Source organism: Toxorhynchites rutilus, chromosome 1 (genome assembly GCF_029784135.1).
Source record: "Toxorhynchites rutilus septentrionalis strain SRP chromosome 1, ASM2978413v1, whole genome shotgun sequence".
NCBI classification, from domain to species: Eukaryota; Metazoa; Arthropoda; class Insecta; order Diptera; family Culicidae; genus Toxorhynchites; species Toxorhynchites rutilus.
The window spans coordinates 20,652,268-20,675,049 of NC_073744.1; the positions used below are offsets into that span (position 1 = coordinate 20,652,268).

The 22,782-nt window shown below is 43.1% G+C and overlaps 2 protein-coding genes across 2 annotated transcripts in view; both read right to left on the reverse strand.

Annotated features, from left to right (window-relative positions):
* The window catches only part of LOC129763564 (calexcitin-1), a 175,237-nt gene that overhangs the window by 49,605 nt on the left and 102,850 nt on the right, over positions 1-22,782 (reverse strand). The window lies entirely within an intron of this gene.
* The window catches only part of LOC129763562 (uncharacterized), a 212,654-nt gene continuing 191,182 nt past the window's right edge, over positions 1,311-22,782 (reverse strand). The window contains exon 2 of the mRNA XM_055762758.1: positions 1,311-3,302. Coding sequence (XP_055618733.1) covers positions 1,667-3,235 — 1,569 coding nt within the window. The 5' untranslated portion in view covers positions 3,236-3,302 and the 3' untranslated portion in view covers positions 1,311-1,666. The remainder of the gene's footprint in view (positions 3,303-22,782) is intronic.

Sequence of the window (22,782 nt, forward strand, 5' to 3'; positions counted from 1 at the left end):
GTAAGCCATTTGAATTTCTGAAGAAAGCAACGCAAGACAATCATTCGTCCCCTTGCCCCTGCGGAACCCATATTGTGTATCTGAGAGTAAGCCATTCGTTTCAACCCAATGATCAAGGCGAAACAAGATCATTTTCTCCAACAATTTCCGTATACAAGACAGCATTGCTATTGGGCGGTACGAATTGAAGTCGGACGCGGATTTTCCGGGTTTTTGAATAGCTATAACTCGTACTTGTCTCCAATCATCTGGAACAATATTATGCTCCAGAAACCGATTGAATAAATTCAACAAGCGATGTTTCGCCACATCAGGGAGGTTTTTTAATAAGTTGAACTTAATTCTATCCGTTCCTGGAGCAGAATTGTTACAAGAAAGGAGAGCAAGAGAGAATTCTACCATCGAAAACTCGGAATCAAGATCGCACCTATCTTGTGGTATATCTCGAACAATTTTTTGCACAGGAGCGGAATCAGGACAAACCTTCCGTGCAAAATTAAAAATCCATCGATGTGAATATTCTTCGCTTTCATTCGATGAAGAGCGATTTCTCATGTTTCGAGCCACTTTCCATAATTTTTTCATTGACGTTTCTCGTGACAAACCTCCCACGAAATTTCGCCAATAAGCACGTTTTTTCCCTTTGATCAAGTTTTTAAATTGATATTCAAGGTCCAAATACGTTTGAAAATTCTCAATGGTTCCACGTTTCCGAAAAGCTTTAAATGCGTTCGATTTATCCTGATAAATCTTGGAACATTGGCTATCCCACCATGGATTGGGAGGCCTTTGACGAATAGTGGAACCTGGGATGGGTTTCGTTTGAGCGCGAACCGCGCTGTCATATATCAAACGAGAAAGGAAGTTATACTCCTCCAATGGAGGTAAACCATCTCTGGAATTGATGGCTAGAGTAATCGCGTCCGCATATTTTTTCCAGTCAATGTGTCTTGTGAGATCATATGCCAAATTTATAGATTCAGAAGAATTCGACCCAGTGGTGATGGAAATTTTGATTGGCAAGTGATCACTACCGTTGGGGTCCTGGATTACATTCCACTTGCAATCTAACGATAGTGAATTCGAGCAAAGCGAGAGGTCAAGAGCACTTGGGTTAGCAGGAGGTTTAGGTACACGTGTTGTTTCCCCAGTGTTCAAAACGGTCATATTGAAGCTGTTACAAAGGTCATATATCAACAATGAACGATTGTCGTCGTACTGTTCCCCCCAGGCAGTTCCGTGAGAGTTGAAGTCTCCCAAGATCAATCGTGGCTCAGGAAGGAGTGAGCACATGTCAACAAGTTGATTGCGGCTAACCGCAGCTCTCGGAGGCCAATACAAGCTGACAATACAGAGGTCTTTGCCTCTGATGTTTGCATGACAAGCAACAGCTTCGATCCCTCCAATAGGTGGAAGGTCAATTCGAAAAAATGAGTGGCACTTATTGATACCCAATAGCACCCCTCCGTATCTGTCATCACGGTCCAAGCGTATGATATTAAAATCGTGGAAAGAGAGATCATCTCGCGAAGAAAGCCAAGTTTCGGACAGAGCAAAAACATCACAATTGAAGTTATGAATTAAAAATTTGAATGTATCCAATTTAGGGATAAGACTACGACAATTCCACTGTAAAACAGTGATGTCTCCGACCTCTCTATTTAAATTAGACATCAAGAGAGATAATCATTGCAAGGAGGGGCCATGTTTGCATCAATTGCTGCAAAATTGTCTTTAGTACTGGAAGCATTGCGGTGACAATGGTTCTGATGGAGTCGGAAACATTAAAACACTTGAAGATTTGGTCCAAAAGGTCAGACAACTTTATAAATCCCGATTGGGAAGTTGAACTGGACGGAAAAACAGGGACAGTTGGGGTTTTTGATGTCCCCTCGAGTGCTGGGCCATTCGAAGGTGAATTATTCCCGCGGAATCCAGGAGGAACCTGATTTTGCTTGTCCGCTGCACTCGATTTTTTAGGCATGCTAACAGGGGGTATCACCGGAGGGGCTTGTCCTTGAACTTTGGGAGTGGTCACATTTTTGCGCCGGGGATTCCCTTGGAAAATGAACGGTGTGCCCCCGTTAGCTGTGTCCGCTTCTATTTCGTCAACGGGCAACGTGGCGAAGACATTTTGTGTGTTGATTGGTTGTTGTTGTTGGGCCCGTGGAGAAGCGCCCTTTAAAATATCCGCAAAAGTGCGTTTCGAGCGTTCCTTCAAAGAGCGCTTCTGTTTCTCCCAGCGACTCTTGTAAGTTTCACACACTGAGAGCTCGTGTGGGGATCCCCCGCAATATGGACATTTATGCTCAGTCGCACTGCAGGATTTCCCCTCATGTTGCTCTCCGCAAGTGGCACAGCGCTCCTTGTTGGCACAATAATCTGAAGTGTGACCAACTGACTTGCATTTTTGGCAAGTCATGGGCTTTGGCACGAAGAGTCGCACAGGCAATCTCAATTTGCCCACCATGACGTAGTCAGGTAGAGCGGAACCAGCAAAAGTTACTCGAAACGAGTCTGACGGCGTGAATTTAGTTTTTCCCTCTTCCTGGGATACTTTTGCTAGTTGGCGGCTGTCCAAAATTTTAACACCCACCAACGGGAGTCTTTTAAATTTACCAACTCCTTCTTTTATCATTTCGCACGTCAGACCAGTTTCAGTTACCACCCCCGAGATTTCTACGTCATGGGAGGGCACGTAGACGCGATACTCTAGGGAGAATCTCTCGTCGATCACAATTGCATTCGCGTGTTTCCGATCACTCACGACAACACGCAGTTTGTTCGGTCTAACCTTAGAGATTTCGACCACGGAGGAATATAATCTTGCCAGATCTTTCGAAACCTGAATGACATTAATTGACTTTCCTTTTGGTTTAGGCCGGAAAAAAACAACCCATGGACCAGCTCCAAGTGCATCGTCTGGATAGACCTTGACACGAGGAGAGGAAACAACTGAGGGGGAGGACGAGGTCGATTGTTGAACGGGAGCGGGATCAGTAGGGCTGGGAGGCAAGTTCGGTAGTAGAGCGGAAGCGGGAGCGGGAGATTGAGGGGGCGAGGAGGAAAAGTTTGCCAATTTTCTTGAGGGGGGCTTGTTAAGGTAGATTACCTCTTTCTCTGAAGAGACATCTTCTGAGGGGGGAACGCGTTTAAGCGACTTCCCAGCCCCCGTTGTAGCTAGTGAGGAGGAAACAGTAGTTTCAATCTCCATGTCAACATGACATTCTGCCATTACGGCAGTTATAAAATAATATAATTTTTATTTTTTTTTGTATTTCTAAACCTAATATATATTATACCTAAATCGCACACCAATGCGAATGAATTGAAACGGTGTCCCAATCGAACCGCGTGGCAATCGCTCGGCACAGATGCAACGGTATATCGCACCAAAACACGATGATGGAATCGATGACGATGCTAAAGCACACACAGCGATGATACGGCACACGCACCGCGTCCGCCGTGGAGGACTTCTTCCTCACGCTGGTAGTGATTGCTGCTCTCCTCACTCGCGCAATAAAGAGAACCCCGTTAGGGCGAAATAACTTCACCAGCCACGAACTGATAACGGTATAATCTCCACTCTATAATAGACGCGAACAAATTTGCGACCGATGTCTTCGGACTGCGCGAGCTGAATGAAGTTAGGTTATGTAAATCGTTACGATGTGTGGGTTCCACACAATTTCACCGAAAAATCATCAATGGATTGCATTTTCATATGCCTCTTTCTTCAAAAACGCAACGAAATTGTTGTTCGAAGTAAATCGTGATTCCTTTACGACAACGTTGTGCGGGAAACAAACTTGAGGTAAACTAAACGATTCACCTTTAGCTAACCCCAAAGCCGGCTCCTAGAAATCAGTGGATGAAATTCCACGAATACTACTCTCAACTGGGCAAATCAAAGGCATCTTCAAGGGCAATTAATTCGACTCTAAAGACAGCATAAAAATTACTTGAACAGTCGAGAAAGCAAACTCGAAAGATATACGAGGGCGATCCGATAAGTACTTAGCTTCGTCGCCCGATGGTGTCAGTATCGCAAGAGAGATTACTTATCGTGTAGTACATTCTCCTAAACGGCTACTGTCAAAATTGGTCGAATTGCACTACGAACTGCTACCTCATCCACCGTGTTCTCCAGATTCGGCCCCGTGCGCCTTTTTTGACGTAGGACTACGTCTTTCATTTCTATACCGGGGTGTAAAATCAAAGTTTCGAAACCGAAAGCGTTACGCCGGAGACCGAGATTTTGAGCGTTAATAGCTCCTGAACAACTGAACGAAATGGTATGATAAACACTTCTTTCGAAAGATAAAATGTCTACGCGTTATATATTTGTTACTTTTTGATCCAAAAACTTGTTTCAATAGCCTTAAAATTGTTCTCGAAACAGGCTATTGAAAGCACCAATCGGTATATAAGCAAGCGCCGCTCGGAAATCCACTCAGTTCTAATTGAACAGCGATTGGAGCATGTTGTCGCTGTTGTGGTGAAGCTCTTCGTTTATCATGAAAGCGCGGATGAACGGTGTCACCAAGAGCCTGTTTGTGCACCTTAGGCCAGAAGGTAATCCATCAGGAGGAGAGTGATGCCACAAACGGTTCCCCGGGAAGACATCGCTACACACACACATACACGCGCGGAATTCTTTCCGTTTGGATGCCATTCAGCATTGAGAAAGTTCCGGAAAGATCTAATCATTTCTGGAAAATAATCTGCCAGTTCCTCTGGGAATTTAAAAATACATTCATGTGAAAGAGTTTATTTTAATGTTTTCTAACCATCTAACACAGCGATCAAATTCATTTGATTTTGTAATTTTCCAACCAAGTGTAATTAGCAGGAAAGCTTCTGAAGATTATTCTTCCCCATCAGTAGGATATTTCCGAATCCAATATTGTATGCGCACGCAATCGATTCTTGCTCAGGCGTCGAAAGTTTCGAGCTCAGAGAGTTCATTCCCCTCTAGTTTGCCTTCCAAATTGCCATCGTAAACCACACCTTCTCTCGATTCAATCACACGCAAAAATCATACTTAAGCGATATTCTGGTGGTGATACGCATTCATTTTTCGTGAGGACATCGACAAGACAACATCGTTGCCTAACGTGCTTCAGGAGACACATACACGCGCAGAATTCTTTCCGTTTCCGGAAAGATCTATTCTGGTGGTGAGACGCATTCATTTTTCGTGAGGACATCGACAAGATAACATCGTTGCCTAACGTGCTGGAGGAGGTGGACGGCGAAGGATCGACACATACACGCGCAGAATTCTTTCCGTTTGGATGCCATTCAGCATCGAGAAAGTTCCGGAAAAATCTAATCATTGCTGGAAAATAATCTGTCAGTTCCTCTGGGAATTTAAAAATACATTCATGTGAAAGAGTTTATTTTAATGTTTTCTATCCATGTAACACTGTGACCAAATATTTTTCAATCAAGAGCTATTAACAGGTGGTTATCGAGTTAGTATTAACCACTGGTGGGCTTCCAGTATCGAGGAAAATGTGGAAATATCTAATCGTTGCTGGAAAATAATCTGCCAGTTCCCCTTGGAATTGAAAATTACATTCAAGCGAAAGAGTTTATTTTAGCGTTTTCTATCCATAAAATATCCATATAATACATTTGGTTTTGTGATTTGTCAATCAAGTGCAGTTAGCAGGAAAGCTTCTGAAGATTATTCTTCAGAACAAGGTTTTTCGTATCCTATATTGGATGCATAAAACCTTGTGCCTCCAACGTAACGCTCTCGTTTTCGAAGTCCCCCAAATATTCATTTATTAATTCATTCAGAATGGATTTTGATTCAACTTCAAACAAATGATCTCTAAATCAACGATAGTCCTACGTCACCCTTGCGGTTATACCATAGATATAACCCACTTCCTGTTTTTTTGTTTCCAAACTTGGAAAAGTCACTCGCCGGGCAGAAATTTGAGTCGAATGAGGAGGTCATCGCCGCCACGGAGGCTTGATGAATCGAACATATCTATGAACTTTTTAAAACGGGTTCTGGTCAGGGCCTCTATCTACATTATTTATGATTACTGGCTTGATTCTTTCTTGAAGCTGAATAATTTCGAATTCAGGCAGCTCGCTCACCCTTTTAAAATCGAGCCCATGAAAGAATGCGTTCAAAGAACAGTGCCTTCCTGAACGAACTGCAATGTACATTGGACAACTGTATTAAACTGCTTCTGCATGACCAAGCTGCTCAAGCACCCTGCGGCAATGGACGGGATAAGCTTTTGTTTAACAGTCTCTTTAGCAATCTTTTTATCTTAACTTTTTCTCAAAAAATCTGTATTAAAATCTGTATTGGGTTTATAAGTCCAATTTTTTTTGCATAATTTTAGCTTTACTACCTTTGATTGGCATAGAAATTATTGGTTAGACGATGTTGATGATATCCACTTAATGCGAAAAATTATATACACAGTAGTAAAAATACATTTCTTTATTGAGGTTCAATGGAAATTTGAGATGGGTAACATATTATTAACCTCGAGCCATTATTGCAAAGTTATTTTAAAAAAACGGTAAATTCTGTATAAACACAAATAATTTGTGATCTGTATCTACAGATTCTTGGTTTCAGTTTAAAACAATCTGTTGAAATACAGATTATTATGTAGATATGTTCGAGATGCATCTATCAGTGCTTGCTTACTGACTGCTGTTAAACCCATTAAAACACGTGCTTTATCATCTTGGCTCAGGAAGCACACCTCATTTGGTCCCACCACCCTATTCGCGTTACGTAATTTGTACACAACGCCTTATACAAAATAGACATTGAATTTAACTCCGCCACACATGCGTTGCTGATACCCGCCTTAATATCGTAAATCTTCTACGATATTCACTAACGATTTCTCGAAAGAATTTCCTCTCCAATCGAAGTCGTAGCCGTAGGCGAAGAGCCAAAACTATCCAAATTTTTCATCATGTGACCACAATGTATGAATGTGAAGTTAATCGTTAAAGTTAATCGATTTTGCAAGTGAAAGTAGATTCAATCAGAATTCTGTCCTCACCATACTCATTTCTACTCAATACTTCTCAACAAAAATGATACATATATTACATGCATAATTATTAAATCCATGTTTATTCATCAGCTGTATTAATAGTAATATCTTCGTTACATTTATGTCTACGCTCGCTAAGCCGATTTATTTTTCAATTTTAATAATATGTCAATGATCTTCAACACGCTCATGGTAAATTCACTCTTTAAAACGGCGCTACTTGTTGCTGGCTACCCGAAACGGAAAGGTACACCTTGCAGGTAGTTGCAGTTGTTCAAAAATTAAAACCTACCGAAACCAACGTCAATAGAAGCGGAAACGGTAGCTGCGGTAGTTAAGCTTTTGCTACCTATCTTTCAATATATAAATGCGTATTACGAAATTCAGATTTCAGTAACGCTAGAAACAGCTCAACGGATCATCATGTATTCCTGGAATCATCCCATTGAAAAACAGATTTTGGATACTCTCGCAGCTAGGTATATCCTACCTATGAAGGATCGTAATGATTTAATTGGGATTTGCTGCGCAATACGAAAAGCTCATTGGCATTATCTGGACGTTTCATGTTCGGATGAATATAAAAAATGTGGATATAACAGATTCGCATACCAGATCTTCAGACATGTTCCATTTCTGCAGAAGCACATTCCGAAGATCGATGGAATTATGTCGGCATACATGCGATACCTTAACACGATCCCCACCAATGGAGCCATTTTATTGTCAGAGGACATGAAACATGTTCTCTTGGTACAATCTTACAAGGGTAAATGGGGATTCCCCCAAGGCAAAGCGGAAAAGGAAGGAAAAGAGGATCCATTCGATTGTGCTGTGCGGGAAGTTCTCGAGGAGATCGGATACGACATTCGGAAGAAAGCGTCCGGTAAATTTTGGGATGTAATGTTTACACATCCCTCGAGATTATACTTGGTTCCTGATGTGCCATATTCGACGAATTTCCGGCCTCAAACGAGAAACGAAATACGGAGGATAAAATGGTTTCCGATCGAGAGTCTACCGAACAGTAACGCTGAGGTAGATGTTTCCATGAAGGGCGGGTTGGAATTCTTCAGGGTGCATCAGTTTGTAGCGGAAATTCAACGCACCATACGTTTATATAACCGTGGTCAAATGATGGAGAGATGCCGAAGAAACAGTTTCGGCTTTTCCAGTAACGATGGCAAGTGGAGAAGGAATTCTTCCGATGGATCAGGCGTTGTTGAATATCGTAGAAGATATACGATATCAAGTGGGATACCTGCATCGAACGAATGGCGAAGTTAAATCCAATGTGTACAATAATGTTTACTAGAATGTGTTAATGTAACTATTGTGTGAATATTTTTTTTATTGAAGTTTATATGTAAATATATGTATTGTTCAACTATGTATTTAATGAGATTTTCAACTACTAACTGACATTCTCGGCCTTGCACGTGATGGTTGCAGCTTAACAGCTGTTCGCTATTGTTAAATCTTTAGGTAATAGTGATAGATGAAACCCTAAATGTAAAATGATGTTTTAGATTTAAGGTCCTTATTGTTTGTTCAGTCGCAAGCGCACTGAAGAGAGAATAGATGCATGCGACGCGATCCCCCGACGCCACAAAGCGCAATCCACTGCTCTCCCGCAAACAGGATTAAACATGCCGCCAACTAACTGGAGGATAGTTTTGTGCTGTACAAGGACGGCACACAGTTCGAATTAAGACAGCAGAGCGTAAGCAACAGCAACGAATTGAAGTCAGAAACTGAAGGAAAACGGCAGAAGACATTTTAAGTAATTTAAGCTGTATTATATTATGTATAGTAAAGTTAAGTTAAATACAATGTACATAGTTTAAGTTTAAGTGTGTGTTGTGTTTTGTCTCCAAAACAACGTGTCCCTCAATCCGCCACAGTGAGGTTAAAGTTTCCATGCGAATGGAAAATCCCCGCTGCATCATTGCAATGAAAGCAGTTTGCATCGCGCCCACGGGGGGGAATTTGGTTCTCTCACTGGGCAAGCTGCGTTGAGGCAGCTTTGGAATCGCGCAGCGGGTTTAAGCCAGCAGTTTACAGTCCACTGCATTTAAGACGCTACATTGTTTGTTTACGTAAATTATTAGAGACTGTCACATACCACGTGGTTTACTTTAGGAGGAACGGAAATATCTTCGCTTATTCTTGATGAGGGAAATGTGGTATAGATCATAGTATATTTAATCAAACTGTCCAACTACTTTGATTAAATATTTTTTTTATTCTACACTTTCATTTTTAATTTTAATTCTTCCGCTCATCCTGAGTACCTTGTTTTTGAATGCATTGTGTTGTCTGACATTGCTGCCTGGGGTTTCTCATATCATATTTCTCATACATAGGGTCTGCAACTGCAACTGTTCCCGTGGCCGAGTGGTTAGCGTCAAACCTAACATGCCGGGCGTTCACAATACAGGTCGATTATCCGGAGACTCGATTATCCGGAGTGTTTTATTTTTGATTCTCGGAAATTTTGAATAATTTGTATAATAATTCCATATTGAATAGCTAATATGTGTATCAAACGAACGGGCTTGATAAGTGGAATGAGTATGAGGTTTTAAAAAATATATATATGGCGCCATTTTGTGGTGGCGGCCATTTTGGATTTGCATTTTTCATAAATAACTGTGTTTTAATCCCTTTCATTTGATATACATATTATATACCGCTCAGCTTTTGAGACGTGCAGACGTATATTCCCATTGCGCCTATCACAAGTGAAGCATTAACCGTTGATTTTTCTAATACTATGCTGTGCCGCGTCGCGTGATCAGTGTTCCGCGATGAGGCGAGAAAACACGTTTAAAATAGACTATTCTCAATTCGCCGTTAAGCCGTCGGTCGAAAAGCTTGTTGGATTTTGTTCTTCAGTTCTCGGATTGAAGATGGAAGACATCAAACGACTTCAGTGCCACAGAGGTGATGCATGTGCGTTCGTAAAAGTCAGTGAATTGGCGATCGCACAAAAAGTCGTCGATGAACATGAGCGAAAGCACGAAGTGGAGTGTGAGGGGAAGAAACACACTCTTCGAATTACGCTGGAAGATGGTAGTGTAGAAGTACGTGTTTACGATCTCCCGGAAGATGTATCCGAAAGGAAGGTCGTCGATTTTCTCACTGCGTTCGGTGAAGTAATCTCGATCAAAGAAGTATCGTGGGGCGAAAACAATGAAGCCCAAGGTATACCGCTCGGCATTTGGTCCGCTCGTATGCTGGTAAAGCGAAATATAGATTCGTGGGTAACAATCGACGGAGAGCAAGCGTTTGTCGTGTATAAGGGACAGCTTCATTCCTGCCGCCACTGCAAAGAGCAAGCACACACTGGCATATCATGTGTCCAGAACAAAAAGCTTATTTACCAGAAAAGCTACGCGAACGTGGCGAAGCAATCTGGACATACTAATAGGTCAACCTCCAATCAACAACACAAGAAATCAGCTGGTGAGAGACCGACACAAACGAAGAAATCTACCGCTCCACCACTGACATCATCACAAGTGTTTCCGGAACTGCCGAGTGTTACGAACCAGAGTGAACCCTCGGGTTCAAAAACGCACACAAGTGGGCAGCCCGAAAGCACCTCATGTCCAAAACCGAATGCAAACAGCCAGCCTGTAGCCCAATCTTAACGAACCAAATTGCTAGCGCCACCGCAAGCTGTCGTAGCTGTGGACGATTTTTTCAAAAAACCAGCGTTACGATCGCAGAGCAAGAGTAGCAATGGTAATGAAACAGATGACTCTACCACATCCAACAGCAGCAAATCGAACCGAGGACGACCGGCTGGTAAAAAACCTCGCCGGGAAGATACCGACGGAGAGAGTTTTGAAGTGATGCTAATCTAAATGGCTCCCACATCGTATAATATTTCGTCCATCAACATCGCTACCATCACGAACCCCACGAAACTGAACGCTTTACGAAACTTCGTCAACAGTCAGAGCCTTGACATCGTGTGTCTGCAAGAAGTAGAGAACGAGCAGCTCTCCTTGCCTGGCTACGTCGTTTTCTTCAATGTAGACCATACGAAAAGGGGCACAGCTATTGCTCTCAAACAACACATACAAGTTACAAACGTTGAGAGAAGTCTGGACAGCCGACTGATTGCGCTGCGAGTGCAAGACACGACGATCTGCAATGTTTACGCTCCCTCCGGTTCTTCACAACGCGCCGTTCGGGAAATTTTTTCCACGAAACGCTTCCCTACTACCTTCGTCATAACACCACGAATGTAATCTTGACCGGCGATTTCAATTGCGTGCTTCGAACATGCGATTCAAGCAGCCCGAATGCGAGTCCCGCTCTCAAAGCAGCCGTCCAGCAACTACAACTGCACGACGTATGGGAGAAACTATGTCCCAGTGATAATGGTTTCACGTACGTCTGTCGCAACGCCCAGTCGCGCCTAGACCGCATCTACGTCAGCAGCGGTCTGCGCGACCACTTGCGTGTAGCACACACCCATGTCTGCTCGTTCACCGACCACAAAGCGCTCACACTTCGTCTATGTCTTCCCCACCTTGGACAAGAACATGGTCGTGGATTTTGGTCCCTTCGATCATATCTTATGACTAACGAAAACGTTGCGGAATTCCAGTATAAGTGGCAATACTGGACCCGACAACGCAGAAATGACGGCTCTTGGATTGAATGGTGGCTCTGTTTCGCGAAACCCAAAATAAAGCGCTTCTTTAAGTGGAAAAGTCGATCCGTTTTCGATGAATTCCATAGTGAACATCAATGTCTGTACGGCGAACTACGACGTGCATACGACGGATACTACCAGCATCCAGAAATGTTGACCACCATCAACCGACTGAAAGGCGAAATGCTAGCGCTCCAAAGGAGATTTTCTCACAATTTCATGAGAATCAACGAAACATACGTGGCGGGAGAACCCATATCGATATTCCAGTTGGGGGAAAGACGGAGAAAGAAAACCATAATCACGCAGCTGCAGACAGAGCGGGAGCAAACAATAACAGAGTCGAGATCGATCGAGGACCACATGGTCACCTACTTTTCGTCACTATACTCAGAGGAGGCGAGAGAGGCCGATGGGAACAGTTTCATATGTGAACGTGTTATTCCGCCAAACGACGAAGTCTGCATGAACGACATTACGACAGCAGAAATATGGTCTGCGATAACCGAAAGCGCACCACGAAAATCTCCTGGCTGCGATGGAATACCGAGAGAGTTTTACCATCGCATGTTCGACGTCATCCACCGCGAGCTGAACCTTCTGCTGAACGAGGCGCTCAGCGGAAATATTCCTCCAGCGTTTGTGGAGGGTATCATCGTGCTGGTCAAGAAGAGGGGAGGCGACCATATGGCCCGATCATACCGTCCGATCTCACTGCTCAACAGCGATTATAAGCTGTTCTCCCGTATCCTCAAAACCAGGTTGGAGCGGGTGATGAGGGAACACCACGTGCTAAGCGAAGGTCAGAAATGCTCGAACTCAGAGCGGAACATTTTCCAAGCCACTCTTGCTTTGAAAGACCGCATAGCGAGTCTCCGTCATGACGGTCGTGCTGGGAAGCTAATTAGCTTCGATCTCGACCATGCGTTTGATCGGGTCCGGCATTCTTTTCTCTTCCAAATCATGCGTTCTCTCGGCTTCAACGACGATTTCATCGCTCTACTCTCGCGCATCGTCAGTCGATCTGCGTCTCGACTGCTTATCAACGGACATCTCTCACGGTCGTTCGAGATTCAACGATCGGTACGACAGGGGGACCCGTTGTCAATGCACCTCTTCGTACTGTATCTCCATCCACTAGTGTATGCGGGAACGATCTGCTGGTAGCGTATGCGGATGATATCAGCGTGATCGTCACATCGACAGCGCAAATTGAAGCGATGCATGAACTCTTTACTCGCTTCGAAAATGCTGCTGGGGCAAAATTGAATTTGAGAAAAACTGTTGCTATCGATGTTGGGTTTTGCAAAAACGACAGTTTCAACACCCAGTGGCTGCAAACAGCCGATGTAGTCAAAATATTGGGTGTAGTTTTCGCAAACTCGATAAAGCACATGACAACACTAAACTGGAATGCACTGGTGGGGAAGTTTTCACAACTAATGTGGCTGCACTCTCTGCGTATGCTGACGCTGCATCAAAAAGTGATCATGCTTAACACGTTCGGTACCTGTTCGATATTGTATAAACCACACGATAGATAATATGTTTAAATTGTAAGTGATACACGCAACAACAAACCTTTATAACACAACGCTCTTGTGAGCCACATCATTATACGCTTTGAAAGCTCACTATCGTCATCATACCTATCATTGTCACGCTAACAAAGCTCATCTAGCCACATCATTGTCAGCATAGAGATCTAAAACAATCATCATCGCGATGACCCGTCTCGAACAACAATCCCACTTGTTACGCTACACAAATGTCCATCCAAAAGCAACACAATCCTCATTGTAACGCAACACAGTAGGTTTTGTTCTCGCCTTTATCATGCCAAGATTATAAAACTGACCGAATGACCAAATAAAACCACTCCAAAGGTAGACTCGAGAGAACTCAGTTCAAAATTCAAACGCTTCTTCTTAATTCATCCGAAAAACGGTACGGTTTCCGGATCGGTTCATCTGTGTGCCGAGCAGTAAAGCCTTCGACGTCCGGTGTTCATTTCAAGCACCAGCCGGTGCGTTATCATTGGTCCTTCGAACCGGATCCGAAGGGAAGTTCAACCGGAAAGTGCCGTTTAGTAGTTCGGTCGTTCAGTTCGCGCAAGTTTGGCGTAAGTTCAGTGCGTAAGAGTGCATCTGTATTCGATTAAGCAAACAATTGCTGTTGTGAAAAATTCGATTCGATTGCTATTCAGTTCGCGCAAACCGGGGCAATATTCGTGCTAGAGAGTACATCACGTTGGGTGTATCTCTAAGTGTAGACAAAAGAATTTCATTCATTGGCGCTGTGTGCGCATGAAGACTGTGTTCATTCGCGCTAAATCGCTTAAATTTCGCGCTCGAGAGTTCACCAAGTCGGGTGTATCTCTTAATGAGTGCAGGAGAGTTCAAATCGGTGGTGATAAAATTGTGATCTTCGATCAAATTTCGCGCTACATCGCGCAAAGAATTCCAATACGGAAGTGTATCAACCAAATTCGCTGTGCACGGAGAAAAAGTGGAATAGTGGTCCAATCCATTCATAAGAATCGTGCATGAGAAAGTGTATTCCATTAGCTTAGCTCTGTGCAAGCAAGAAAAGAATTTCTACTGTGAGAAGTTCGTTCAGTTCGCGCATAATTCGCGCTAAAGAGTACGTCAAGACGGATGTAGCTCTGTTCGTAAGCAGGTGAAATCAAGTGTATTTCAAATTCAGCGCATCTCTGTGTACAAGAGAAAGCCGTCGGTGTGATCGTTGATCAATTCGCGCGAATATCGCGCCTGAGGGGACACCAAGTCGGGTGTACTCTGTGTTCGAGCAGGAGAAGTTTCAACTCATCGCTGCGGGTGACCGAAGGATCTGAAGTCAATTCGTGCAGCAGTTTTTCCAGCAAACTCTGGTAACGGATAATTCGACGCTGTGTGAACGTATAGCATCTGGTGAGTACGTTCCAAGCTATTTCATTAAGTGTGGCTAGCAGTAGCTATTTACTACAATACGGTGGAAAATTGGGTGACTCTTTAGTCATTGTGGCAATTGGTGACTGACGGTAGGCGGATTGTACCACGCCTTCAATTTCGATTCCTTATCCAAAGGGGATTCTTGGTGTGCGTTTCTATATAATAACGAAACTATGCCACCAAAGGAAGATAAAATATTAGCGGAGTTGCTTATTCAACGTAAGGGAATATACGCTGTTCGAGATTCCATCGAAAAGTTCATCGAAAATTACAATCCCGATCGAGACAGTTGTCAATTATCAGTGCGCATTGAATCGTTGGATCGTGTAAATGCTGATTTCTTGAGAGCACAAGATGCTATCGATAGGTTAGATAAAACGGAGATGCTTGAAGAATACATAAATGAACGAGTTGATTTTGAGCAGCGCTTCTGCGAGGCCAAGGGTTTTCTACTTTCTCGACGTAACCCTGAGTTTAATCAAACAGTACTGAATACTTCAATGACGAACCATGGCCATTCATTTTCGTCCAGCTTCCACCTTCGTTTACCTAAAATCGATTTGCCAAAATTCAATGGCGATTTCTCACGATGGCTATCGTTTAGAGACACATTTACCTCGATGGTACATTCAAATGGAGACATACCAATGGTTGCAAAATTGCAATATCTGTTGCAATCATTGGAAGGGGAGGCAAAGAAACCTTTCGAATCTGTGGATATAGAAGCTGATAATTATGCTTCTACTTGGGAGGCCTTGAACAAAAGGTATGATAATCGTCGATATCTTAAACGACAGTTATTTCGAGCACTTCATGAATTGCCGTCGGTGAAACAGGAATCATCTCGTGATATTCATAATTTGGTGGACGATTTTCAGCGCCATGTGCGTGCTTTGGGAAAATTAGAAGAACCTGTCAATTATTGGGATACGCCTTTGATTTACATGTTGACGAATAAACTGGATAAATCGACAATAAGAGCATGGGAGGAAAGAACAAGTGAACAGGATGATGTTAAATATGAGGAGTTGGTTGATTTTCTTTACCAGCGTGTACGCGTCTTGAATTCAGTTGCTCCATCTCTTTTCAAAATTGATTCGTCCAAGGTGGCCGGTGCAAATACAAAATTCAACAAGATTAAGTTTGTCGCCAATGCAGCTTCGTCAAAAAAATCCAATGTTACATGTATGATGGGATGTCAGGATGGTCACACGCTTCGCATTTGTCCAATATTTCTTGGGAAAAACGTTCGCCAGCGCAAGGAGTTTGTCACACAAAAGAAATTGTGTTGGAATTGTTTGAGTGCAGGTCACCAAATGAAGAAATGCATTTCAAAATATACATGCCGTACTTGTCATGATCGTCATCACTCTTTATTACACGATATTGATGCATCCAAACCGTCTACACATTCAACATTAACACCGCCAAGATCTGAGCCACAACCACTGCCATCCACCTCGGTTCCACGTCCAAGTTCATCTCAGCAAGTTAGTATGATCGTCCAAAACGCAGGCAATATGGTTTTATTGGAAACAGTAATACTCAACGTTGTCGATGATTACGGCAAAGAATATAAGGCCAGAGCTCTTCTTGATTCAGCATCTATGAGCAATTTTATGTCAAGTCAGTTGGCAAACGTTTTATGCAATCGCCGTACCAAAACAGATATTTCAGTGGCAGGAATTGGTCTCTCCACGCAACGAGTTAGAAGTGCAATTACCACAACTATTGCATCAAGATCCCAACAATTTTCTACCAAACTCGAGTTCCTTATACTAAGACAACCGTCGGCAGAACTGCCAACAATGTCAATCGATATCTCCCGATGGAAATTACCGGATATTACACTTGCCGATCCACATTTTCATATTCCTGGTAAAATTGATTTGGTTATCGGATCTGAGGCGTATTGGGAGCTACACTCAGGTCGAAAAATAAATCTTGGAAAAAATCGTCCGTGGTTGACAGAAACTCCATTCGGATGGGCAGTGTCAGGTTCGACACCAAACAGAATTGAATGTATTCCGAAAATTTGTAATCTTTCTACTGCAACGGAACGTCTAGAATCAACCCTTCAAAAATTTTGGGAGATTGAGAATATTTCATCGAATTCAACACATTCTGAAGAAGAGAACATTTGTGAAGAATTCTATAAGGCAACCACAACCCGCAGTTCAACGGGTAGATATATTGTACGGCTTCCAAGGAATGATAATCCAGAGATAATTCTTGGAAAATCTCGAGAAATTGCTGAACGCCGCTTCCTGAGCCTGGAACGACGTCTCAATCGAAATCCTGAAATTAAAGGTTCATACCACAATTTCTTAAACGAGTACGCCCAGCTGGGGCACATGAAGAAAATTGATGATCCAGTAAACGATTCCAGTCCTCATTGCTACTTGCCACACCACGCCGTTTTCAAAGAGTCGAGTACATCAACGAAACTGAGAGTTGTATTCGACGCATCATGTAAAACCTCGTCCGGATATTCGCTGAACGATACCTTATTAGTTGGCCCTGTCGTTCAGCAAGACCTTCTTTCCATTGTGATGAGATTTAGAACACATCCCATCGCTCTTGTTGCGGACATCGAGAAGATGTACCGGCAAATAGAACTTCATTCAGATGATCAACCCTTTCAGCGTATCCTCTGGCGTTCAAACCCAACTGATCAACTTTCTACGTTTGAATTACAAACAGTTACGTACGGTACTGCGTGCGCACCGTATTTGGCCACCAGAACATTGCAACAGTTAGCGAAAGATGAAGAACTTTCCTACCCAGTCGCTTGCAATGCTATTCAGAATGATTTTTATGTTGATGATCTACTGACGGGCGCATCAAACGAAAAGGCAGCTATCCAGCTACGTCAGCAGCTTACAAGTATCAGCGATGCTGCAGGCTTTTCACTGAAGAAGTGGGCATCGAACTCCCATAAAGTACTGAAAGATGTACCACCAGAAAATTTGGCAATTCAGTCGTTTTATAATATACAGAAAGAAGAAGCCATTTCAACACTTGGATTAATGTGGGATCCACAATCAGACACATTAAGATTCAAGGTTCAGCTGCCTCCCCCAGCAGCAATTTTGACCAAACGCAAGGTCATGTCTTACATAGCTCAAATCTTTGATCCTCTTGGTATCGTGAGCCCGACAATCACGATGGCCAAATTATTTATGCAGCGTTTGTGGGCGTTAAAGGCGGACGGCCAAATCTGTGAATGGGATGATCCGCTTCCAGAGAGAATGCAAGAAGATTGGAGAAAATTTCACAAAACGTTACACATATTGAGCGAAATACGTGCTCCCAGATTCGTGCTTCAAATTGACGCATCCACTATTCAACTACACTTTTTCGCCGATGCTTCGGAGAAAGCGTACGGAGCTTGTTGCTTCGTTAGAACAGAAACTTTTCATAAAAAGATATTTGTTCGATTACTAGCGGCTAAATCAAAGGTTGCCCCGCTTGCCACCCACCATTCAATCGCACGATTAGAGCTCTGTGCAGCACGTTTAGCTACGCAACTCTTCGAGAAGATACAATCCGCCATCAATTTACATGCAGCAATATTCTTTTGGACCGATTCAACAACGGTTCTTCAGTGGTTGCGCGCGTCACCAAGTCGCTGGAAGCCTGTTGTGGCTAATCGAGTGTCTCAAATCCAGCATTCAACAGATGTTAATAATTGGCGACATGTTCCTGGCATAGACAATCCTGCCGACGATATTTCCCGTGGATTAAATGCAGTTGATATTATGAACTGCGAACGTTGGTGGAATGGTCCATCGTGGTTGTCGAAATCAACAAATTCATGGCCACAGCAAGTTATATCGTCAGAAGAATCCGTTAGCGCATCTTCAGAACAACGCAAAATACCAGTCATCGCAATGAATACGATCGTACTTGATTGGTGCAATGATTTATTCGCACGCTACTCATCGTTTGGAAAGTTACGACGTGTTGTCGCATTCTGCATGCGATATTTGCATCGTCTTCGCGAACTTGTTTCATTACATCGTTCCAGCCCTGATTCATACAAGAAACCAAGCGTCTACACCGACACAGCAAATATACTCCCGTTAAATACCGATGAACTCAACCAAGCTGATATAAAATTATGCCATCTGGCGCAACAAGAAAATTTCCCCGAAGAAATCAACGATCTGCAAGAGAAAAATCGTGTCTCGAACTCATCACCGCTTAGATTTCTGAAACCATTCATTGACCCGATCGGCATTATTCGCGTTGGTGGCCGGCTACACAATGCCGCGTTGCCACACAACATCAAACACCCAATCGTTTTATCTGCGAAACACCCACTCACTGTTTTGTTAGCCAGATATTTCCATCTCAAGCTACTGCACGCAGGTCCTCAACTGCTGCTAGCCACACTCCGCCAGAAATACTGGATTCTGGGCGGTAGGAATCTCACAAAATCCGTCTATCACCATTGCCACACTTGCTTTCGAAGCAAGCCCACATTGGTGCAGCAAAGCATAGCAGATCTTCCAGCGTCACGAGTCTCACCAACTCGACCTTTTTCCATATGTGGAGTGGATTACTGCGGACCATTTTTCGTTAAATCCGCAGTAAGGAAACATGGTCCCACCAAAGTTTATGTCGCTATCTTCGTTTGTTTCTCGACCAGAGCGGTTCATATAGAGCTCGTAAGCGACTTATCCACAGCAGCGTTCCTGGCAACTCTTCGTAGATTCGTCGCACGTCGTGGTAAAATCGTCGAAATTAACTCGGACAACGCTACCACATTCAAGGGAGCTTCACATGCTTTAAACAAGGTCTATCGCATGTTGAAGATTGAAGAAGGAGAACGCCAACATATTTTCAATTGGTGTTCGGAGAATGAAATCCGCTGGAAATTCATCCCACCCCGGGCGCCACATTTTGGGGGCCTGTGGGAGGCTGCCGTAAAGTCAGCAAAAACCCACATGCTGAAGGTGCTGAACAACGTCAACATCCGATACGAGGACATGCTCACACTGCTAGCACAAGTGGAAATGTGCCTAAATTCGCGTCCACTCACCCCGATGTCAACCGATCCTTCCGATCTCGATGTTCTTACTCCAGGGCATTTTTTGACTGGAAGTAATCTTCAAGCTGTACCCGAAGCCGATTTGAAGGAGGTTCCAGACAATCGACTTGATCACTGGGAAACTACACAAAAGTGGTTTCAAAAGATATGGTCCCGCTGGTATCCGGAATATCTGCAGCAGTTGCAGTCTAGGGCAAACAAGGGCTGCCATCCATCCACCAAAATGGAGATCGGATCCATCGTCATCATAAAGGAGGACAATGCTCCGCCAGCCAGCTGGCCGCTCGGCAGAATTGTGAAGGTACATCCCGGGAAGGATGGAGTTGTTCGGGTTGTAACGCTACGAACAGCATCATCAATGGAAGTTCTGCGTCCAGTGGCTCGCATCGCTCTTCTACCAATACCATCGCCGACTACAATTTCATCATGAACCAGGTAGAGCAACCCATATGGGAGAACTTGCTCGATGCGCACCTGCGCATTGCACAGGTGATTATAATTCCAATAAACTAATTCCAAACGTTCGATCTACCTGGTCTTTTCTGTTTCATATGTGGCTGAGGAAACAACATCGAGGGCATCTGCATAACGCTCGTCTTTCACAATTCGATATGATATGAACATCACCAACCATCTGACCAAATGTAAGACGATCATCCTCATCGTGGTCCTGCTACAAGAAGTGAATAAAATTAAAATATGTTGAAACATCTTCCATGTTTCAAGGTGGCCGGAAAATGTTCGATATTGTATAAACCACACGATAGATAATATGTTTAAATTGTAAGTGATACACGCAACAACAAACCTTTATAACACAACGCTCTTGTGAGCCACATCATTATACGCTTTGAAAGCTCACTATCGTCATCATACCTATCATTGTCACGCTAACAAAGCTCATCTAGCCACATCATTGTCAGCATAGAGATCTAAAACAATCATCATCGCGATGACCCGTCTCGAACAACAATCCCACTTGTTACGCTACACAAATGTCCATCCAAAAGCAACACAATCCTCATTGTAACGCAACACAGTAGGTTTTGTTCTCGCCTTTATCATGCCAAGATTATAAAACTGACCGAATGACCAAATAAAACCACTCCAAAGGTAGACTCGAGAGAACTCAGTTCAAAATTCAAACGCTTCTTCTTAATTCATCCGAAAAACGGTACGGTTTCCGGATCGGTTCATCTGTGTGCCGAGCAGTAAAGCCTTCGACGTCCGGTGTTCATTTCAAGCACCAGCCGGTGCGTTATCAGTACCTCTAGGATATGGTACCTCGCGTCCATTCTCCCACCGTTGAACGTACATATAGCGAAGATTACATCAACGATGGGAACATTTCTCTGGAGAGGGACTGTTGCCCGCGTCCCGATGATGCAGTTGGCTCGCTGCAAGGAAAAAGACGGTCTGAAGTTACAATTACCAGCGCTTAAGTGTAAGTCGCTCGCAATTAATCGTCATTTGAAAGAGATCGGATCCCTTCCTTATTACAGTTCCTTTCTTCTCCAAACAAATCCTCGACCACAAATTTCAGTAGATCTTCCTGACCTCAAACAAATCCTACAAAACTTATCCCAAATTCCACACCAAATCCTACAAAACCCCTCCGCCGATCAAATCCACAATCACTTCGTCATTCAAACCGAAACACCAAGGGTGGAACGAAATAATCCAGCAGATGACTGGCCACGCACGTGGCGAAATATTGCATCGAAGCATCTTACTTCAGAACAGCGTTCAAAACTGTACTTATTTGTGAACGAGAAAATTGAACATCGAAAATTATTTTTCGTGATGCGGCGTGTAGATGACGAAAATTGTACACACTGCGACAACCGAGTTGCAGAAACAGTAAATCACAAGTTTTGTACATGTGTTCGCGTCCAACTAGCTTGGACGGTACTTCAACAGATGATATCAGGCATCTTAGGCGGATGGAGGAGGCTTGATTTCGAGGAGCTGAAAAAACCTACCCTACTAGGAATTAACAGAAGGAAAACAGTGAAAATTCTTAAACTTTTCATTAATTATATTTGCGGACGCCATCTTGGATTTTCAAGATCATGGAATACGCAGTTTTATAAAGACACTAGAGATAAAGATGTGTTCCAACTTTCAGATCAAACGGTCAACAGGAAGGGGGTTAAATTTCTATTAATGTGGTACAGCGCTGCAGACAATGTTACAAAGTTACAAAGTCACAAACACACAAACGGGTCAACCTAGATAAAACCGTTCAATAAATAAGTGCAAATCGTAATTATATTACGTTTACCGAGAGAAAATTGGTTTTTTTATTACTCGATTATCCGGAGTGAAAAAAAAAATCAATACTCCGGATAATCGAGTCCGACCAGTTTAACAAAGATTATAAATAGACTTGGAATGGAAATAATAAAAGAAATACTAACTACTTAGAATTATGCTAAGAATGCTAAGCATTATGCTTATCAAGAAAAATATTTGATACATGACAAAGGAATTAGCAGATTCACTACATATATCTAATGCCACTGTTCATGAGCATCTGCTGAAGTTAGGTTATGTAAATCGTTACGATGTGTGGGTTCCACACAATTTCACCGAAAAATAATCAATGGATTGCATTTTCATATGCCTCTTTCTTCAAAAACGCAACGAAATTGTCGTTCGAAGTAAATCGTGATTCCTTTACGACAACGTTGTGCGGGAAACAAACTTGAGGTAAACTAAACGATTCACCTTTAGCTAACCCCAAAGCCGGCTCCTAGAAATCAGTGGATGAAATTCCACGAATACTACTCGCAACTGGGCAAATCAAAGGCATCTTCAAGGGCAATTAATTCGACTCTAAAGACAGCATAAAAATTACTTGAACAGTCGAGAAAGCAAACTGGAAAGATATACGAGGGCGATCCGATAAGTACTTAGCTTCGTCGCCCGATGGTGTCAGTATCGCAAGAGAGATTACTTATCGTGTAGTACATTCTCGTAAACGGCTACTGTCAAAATTGGTCGAATTGCACTACGAACTGCTACCTCATCCACCGTGTTCTCCAGATTCGG